Source organism: Centroberyx affinis, unplaced genomic scaffold, assembly GCF_046629955.1.
Source record: "Centroberyx affinis isolate AG114_WGS23_722 - 3 ecotype Tasmania unplaced genomic scaffold, CSIRO-AGI_Caff_v1 ptg002929l_1, whole genome shotgun sequence".
Classification (NCBI taxonomy): Eukaryota; Metazoa; Chordata; class Actinopteri; order Beryciformes; family Berycidae; genus Centroberyx; species Centroberyx affinis.
Window position 1 is genome coordinate 196,433 of NW_027281048.1, and position 6,592 is coordinate 203,024.

Here is a 6,592-nt window from a genome sequence, read left to right on the forward strand (position 1 = left end):
TCCGGAAGTAATAGTCACAATAAAATATTACTCTGACAGCTCCACATCACAGCCAGGCAGAGCCGTAACACCAAATCGTATTATTATAGTGTACCGACGTCTTATTACATTGTGTATCTGGTTTTCTGTTGGCTTCCTGGCTTTGTTCTTATAAGGTCACTTTTTTACAGTTTTCCCCACCAATCAGGTTTCTCTCGCCCCCTCCTGCAGTGCGGCATTGGTCAGTCTCAGGTGTTCTTTGAGGGAGCCCATCTCCAATTGGGTGCGGCCCTTCATCTCACTCAGCTCTACATACGCCTCCTTATAACGCTCGTAAGCCGCCTCCTTCTCCTACAGGTTGGGACATGACAAAGGTGGTTGGTGTGTCAAAGTCAAAGAAGGGAAGGATCACCGGACCGGTGTAAAGCAAAGCTATAAAAATGTGTGATAATGGATGGATTTTTTTTGGTGTACAATATTTTGAGCGGTTACAATAATGTAGTGGGTCAGAGCATCAAAGATACCTTGGTAAGAGATTGTACTTCGCTCTGTAGGCAGCTGATTTCTTTATGAAGATACTGCACCTGGTTTTCTTTTGCTCTTAACAGCGTCTGAAACACACAAAACATGACCTCTTACTATGACTAGTTGATTAAAAGGTTTCAGTTTTCACATACAGATGGAAAGTTATGTCTGTTGGGATTTCATCAAGTCCAGCAATGTGGTTGAATTTAGACCTTTCTGCTGCTACACACTAGTAATGTGATTTATATGTGTTGAGAAATATGTAATCCAGGCAGTAGATGGCAGTATGTCCTGCACCAGAATGTGACCAACCACAGATGGACAACACAAATGAGGACACTAGGAGGCAAAAAAAAAAAGGATGGCAATATTGTAACAGGGAGCCAGGAATGGGGATACAACACACGCAGTGAGCATGATCTGGTCAATCTGTTTCAGTACAAGTGGGTTCAGAATTCCACTGCACATACGGATCCTGCTTCCCGGCTCTCATGACACTATTGCCCAATCCTCTTCCTTCTAGCTGTGGCCCAATCCTTTTCCTCCTAGCTGTGGCCCAAGCTAATCAGTTTGTCACAGCACAGGCACAGCCAAGGGTGTGTTAACTGAAACTGGGTTGGTTGCGCAGCAAGAGGCTGAGGTTACATCGTGAATGTACCTGTACGCTCCTCTGCCTAAACAGAGCATCACCTGTTTTCATGTGAACTGAGAGAGTGTAGAATCTAATTCAGTCAACCATTTTACATATGATTATCAATACCTCTACTTCTGACGGACTGCGCCCAGTGTTGCCATGGGATGCGTCCTCTGACATCTGCCCTGTGATGAAATAACGCATGCGGCTGATCTCCTCAGCCAGCTTGGCCTTTAGCTCCTGAAAGAAACAAAAGGAGAACAGACATTTTTATTATAATGATTGTTTTGTTTTTATTAAATTAACTTCATAAGAAAAAAAAGGCATGGAATTTGATGAGAACTATCTTGAACTGTAAACCACTCTTGTAATGTGTAATGTGTTTGTTAGAGAATCACAGAATGAAATCAGGAACCTCTCTCTCTCTCTCTCTCTCTCTCTCTCTCTCTCTCTCTCTCTCTCTCTCTCTCTCTCTCTCTCTCTCTCTCTCTCTCTCTCTCTCTCTCTCTCTCTCTCTCTCTCTCTCTCTCTCTCTCTCTCTCTCTCTCTCTCCCTCCCTCCAACCTGGTTCTCTCTTCGGAGCTGCTCCATCTCTCTCTCCTTGCGGCCCAGCTCTGTCTCTCTGCCTCTGCTGCTCTGCTCAGTGCGGCTCAGCTCCAGGCACTTCTGAGAGTAGCGCTCTGACAGCACATCCAACTCGCTGTGTAAGACGTCAGCCTGGGGCCTGACACACACACACACACACACACACACACATTATGGAGTAAATTATTATGCCCCATCATGCAAGAGGTCATGGTCTTGTGTAGAACATTTGAAGCCTGCAGCGAGAGCCTGTGAGATGGAGAACAGTCTGACCATGTCGTTGATAATAATATGCCTATAATAAACTTACGTCTGTCCTCTGTGCACAGTCTCCACATGTGCAGCTCCTCCAGCCAGCCTCCTGGCCTTCTCCACCTCTCTCTCCAGCTCCTCCCTGTGAGCCGCTCGCAGTGCCTCCATAGCTGTAATGAACAGAGACGGTAGTAGCAGAGAAACTGTGTGGTGTTCGGACAGCTAGAAGGTGGGGAATGTATAGCAGAGTCATTCTGCAACCAGCTAATGGGTGCAGGAACCAAATATTTTGATTGTATTGCATATGACAGTGTAATGTGCAAGTATGCCAACTGAAGAAGAGAGTAGTTTGATTATGGAGGGGTTTCTGGTTCAAAATTCAGAAATGGAAATTAAAAAATGAATATTATATTCAATATGTATTATGGTATTTAAATACACAAACCAAGAAAAACATAAGAAGAAAAACAACAAATACTTTGGTTCTTGTGTTTTGTAAACAATCATATAAATGAATGTAAAATCATTTTCACAAACATGCATATTTGTGAATCTATGTATTTTATCATTGAAAAGTCCAACTGGTTTTCACCAAAGTTACCAAGCTTAAAAAACAAACAAACATATTTTCAGAGCCAAAAAAATTATAGAAATTGGTGAATCTGTGTGGTTTGTATTTGTTTTGGGATTTTTGAGACTGTTGTTTCACTTGCTTCCCAAACAGGCTGAATCCTGCCTTGTGCTTTGCAGTGGATCAGCCAATCAGATGCAGAAATTTACAATGACATCATCACGGACGGCACGGTGGCTCAGTGGTTAGTACTGTTGCCTTTCTGCCGGGTGCTCCGGTTTCCTCCCACCATCAAAGACATGTATGTTAGGGTTAATACTCCTGTCAGTGCCCCTGACCAAGGCACTGGCAGAAGAACTGGAGTTGGTCCCCGGGCCCACTGCTCCTAGTGTGTGTATAGGATGGGTCAAATGCAGAGGACAAATTTCCCCCCGGGGATAATAAAGTATACAAATACAAATCATAAAAACTGGGCTTGTCGGCTGGCCTGTGGGTCCAGACCTTCAGCATGCTGGCGCCTGCTGCGCTGAAATCTCTGAGCGAGAGCGGCGTGACTGTCATCAAGGCTCACGTGGCCTGTGTTTGTTGCCATATGATAGGCATGATATGACAAACTCCTTTGCCACTCGTCATAGCATCTTGCCAAATTGTGCCCTGGCTGTATGAAAAGGAGTGTACCCAGTGATGAACTCACTGATTGGCTGATCCAAAAGGAGTGCACCCAGTGATGGATTCCAATATAATAATGCATATTTATTGGATATTATTTTATACATTTCCATTTTTATTTCTATTCACCCCATCTTATATATTTCTGAATTTGGAACCAGAACTCCCACCAAACTTTGTCTCATGGTGTAGTCAGTTTTACAGAGAAGCATAACTTGTGATAGCCCACTAATATAAGTACAATGCTTTTTGCTTACATTCATATTGCTACACTCAGTACATAGTGCCACGTCACTATTATGACCCATGTATAAGGAGATGAAGCCCCCTCAATACAAGATGTCTTAATAATAATGCTAATACTAACACTAAAACTACTACTACTACTAATATGAATAATAATAATACCATTTAGTGTACATATCTATCAAATGCACCTTACTGAGAGCATACATTTGGGTGGTGCTATACGAAACAAACCCCTAACCTAATCCTAATGTGTTTGTGTCATACTCTGCCCACTGAGCACACAGTCTTCCTCACCTTTAGCAGCGGCCTGGCTCTCTTCCTGCAGCATGCCGTCCCTCTGTCTCTCCAGCTCCCTGATCCGCATGCCGTGTTCCTCCTGCAGCTCCTGCAGTTCTTTCCGATGAGCTGCTTCCATGGCTTCCAGTCTGGCCCGACAGGGGGCCCCGGGGCCGCACGGGCTGTCCACCTCCATCCCCATGGCCACACGCTCCCTCTTAATGCTCTCCACCTGCTGTCTAAGAGAGAGGGCCTGGGAGAGGGATTAGTGGACCGAGAGGGGAGGAGGACAAAACGAGAATGAGAGGGAGAAGGCAGGAATGGGGAGGAGGAATGAGACAGAAGAGACGGAGAGGGAAGAAAGGGGGAGGAAGGGGTGGAGAGATTTGATATCCAGTTTGGAGGATGGGAACATGACTCTACTTCTGTACATAACACGATTTCTGTGTGTGCTTTTCTGTGTGAATGTTTTGGTTTTCTTACCTCCCTTTGAAGGGCTTCAGCTGTATTTGACTGAATGGTTTGGGCGCCATTCACAGTCGGAGCATCCACTGTGGAGCTTGCTTTATTAGTTTGGGCACCAATGACAGGTTGGAAGGCCTCTTCAGGGATTGACTGATAAGTCTGGGAACCAACCAGAGACTGTAAAGCCTCTGGGGGGCTCGACTGGTGAGTCTGGGCTCCAATGAGAGATTGCACGCTCAACTCACTAAAGGACATCCGCTCGAACTCTGCCCACTTTCTGTTGACCTCTGAGTCCATGGTTTCAATTACAGGCACGGGTACGCTCCCCTTCTTCAGCTCCATGGAGTCCCACCTGCTGCCCATCTCGCTGAAGGGGATGCCCTCCTCGAACCACTTGTTCCTCTCCTCCAATCGCTTGGCCTGCTCCCTGTCCCAGCCCTCCCCCGCTTCTCTCTGACTGGCTGGAGATAAGTCTGCATCCAGATCCCCGTCTACAGACCCAGTTTGGTGGCGGTCAAGTGGATGAGAGTTAGCAGCAGATGTGGTGGAGTTGGTAGGCGTAGTTACATAGCTGGAGTCCTTGCAGGTGAGCCGAGCGGGAGGTTGGCATGGCGACGGTCTCCGGGAGAGGGGGTCCTCTTTCTCGCTACCGGTATCTGATTGGCTGAGGTCAGAATCAAGGGAAAGGCAAGAGGATAGTGTTACACATCAGAAGAAAGATAATAGATTATTGTTAGTACAGACAGACTCCTGAATCACATTGTCTGCATTTCTTCACCATGTTCAGGAATTCAAGTCTCTCTCCTGAATTCACATCTCTTCTTTGAATTAGATTGAAAGTTTTAGTATATATAACAATAAGTCGTAAAAAGGAACAAACAGCATGAGAACAGAGTTCTTTGGCTTGATTTCCCACAAGATTCCCTCTGGTATATCTTTAGACACAACAACCAAGCAGTTTACCCCCAATGTGCTCTGAGTTCAGCCCATATGCAGACTTTGCTTCATGGAAGCATTGTTGTCAAAAGACAAAATATACGCATATCTAGCACACACTAGGCCACAAGGATAAAGACAGACTCACGGTGTGTTATCCTGGATCGCCTGCTTTAGTAACTTCACCCAGTTCCGTCGTACTCTGGAGGTCATGGCAGAGAGAGTGAACACTGCTCTCTTTGTCTGGAGGAGATCAAAAGAGAGCAGGAAGACACACATACTGTTAATCAGGAAGGAAGCAAACAGCCAAAGCATGTAAATGGTATGTATAGGTGCATGGAGGGGGATTTCTGTCTGCCCTCGTGTGTGTGTGTGTGTGTAAATACATACATGTATTTGGAACCCATAGTTCTTCTCTACATCACAGTCTGACACATTCACACAGGATGTCAGATCGATCTCTCCGTCCAGATTATCTGACTGCAACACAACAGGAAGAGATACAGTTAATTACACAGGCACAGATACAATCTGTATCACTGGAGCAGCAGCAGCACTGCTTTTCTTCTGTCTCTACTGTATTCTCTACTGTATTCTAATATTTTACTGTGTATTATATTGTGTTTTACTGAATGAAGTACTGCAGGTTAAAAACTGGGTAATATTCTTAGAAATCATGAAAAGCATATCTGGCCTTACCTCCTCAGCTTCTGAGTCTCTGTAGAACCTCAGTGAAGCATCACCCAAAACAAACCAGTGTTTCCTCCACTGAGCAAAACACAGGAAAAATTAGGCCAGGCTGAATCGTTTAATTTCGTGGGCAACATTAAGAGAATTTGTGGTGTAGAGGTAAAATACATCTACTGATAAAGAATCACAATAATTACTATATGTGGATTTATTTATGAATAGTTTAAAAGTAGAGTCTCTACCTTGGTGCTGTTTAGTGTCAGTAGTATGTATGTGATTATGGTTATAACAGGAGTTAGAGCAGAAAATGAGAAAAACGTCTTACCTTGCCATTATCATCCAGTCTGGACATCCACCCCTTGAAGTAACAACATCTGCAAGGAGAGAACAAGATGTTTCAGCATTCTGCATTCAGTAGTGGTTTCTGTCTCACAGCTAAGTGTGAGACTTAGAGGAAACGGAAACTGTCAAAACCAGACAATAACTGCTGGCATTTTTTTTCTGTAAAAAAAAAAATGTACAGAACATGCTCCTCATTCTAAAAAGTATGGTTGAAAGTGAAACGGGAAGCGACAGAGGAACTGATGAAACATTATTATCAGAATCACTTGAAAACATGGGAGAGAGGGTGAGAGAGAGAGAGCGAGAGAGATACATACTGCTGAGTTTAACACTAAAATGTGGACTGGTGTCGTGACACTTAAACGGCAGTTGAATTAGACAACAGAAACTCTGATTTTGCGTGTAACATGTTGGTGTTG

The 6,592-nt window shown here is 44.4% G+C and overlaps 1 protein-coding gene across 1 annotated transcript; it reads right to left on the minus strand.

Annotated features, from left to right (window-relative positions):
• Window positions 1–112: 112 nt before the first annotated feature.
• LOC139658556 (TRIO and F-actin-binding protein-like) lies at window positions 113–6,264 on the minus strand. Its single transcript, XM_071536681.1, has 11 exons — window positions 6,157–6,264; window positions 5,841–5,909; window positions 5,532–5,621; window positions 5,290–5,384; window positions 4,224–4,869; window positions 3,759–3,993; window positions 2,034–2,145; window positions 1,703–1,862; window positions 1,265–1,378; window positions 504–590; window positions 113–330 (listed from the first exon to the last, which is right to left on the minus strand). The coding sequence occupies exons 1-11, from the start codon at window positions 6,181–6,183 to the stop codon at window positions 184–186; spliced, it is 1,782 nt and encodes a 593-aa protein (XP_071392782.1). The 5' UTR covers window positions 6,184–6,264; the 3' UTR covers window positions 113–183.
• Between the last annotated feature and the right edge of the window lie 328 nt (window positions 6,265–6,592).

Excerpts from the sequence above, each read along its gene's own strand:
- LOC139658556 (XM_071536681.1), bottom strand. The coding sequence starts at position 6,183 with ATGTCCAGACTGGATGATAATGGCAAG. Across the intron at positions 1,379-1,702 it reads AGCTCCGAAGAGAGAACCAG|GAGCTAAAGGCCAAGCTGGC; the intron begins GTTGGAGGGAGG and ends TGTTTCTTTCAG. Across the intron at positions 331-503 it reads AAGTACAATCTCTTACCAAG|GAGAAGGAGGCGGCTTACGA; the intron begins GTATCTTTGATG and ends CCCAACCTGTAG.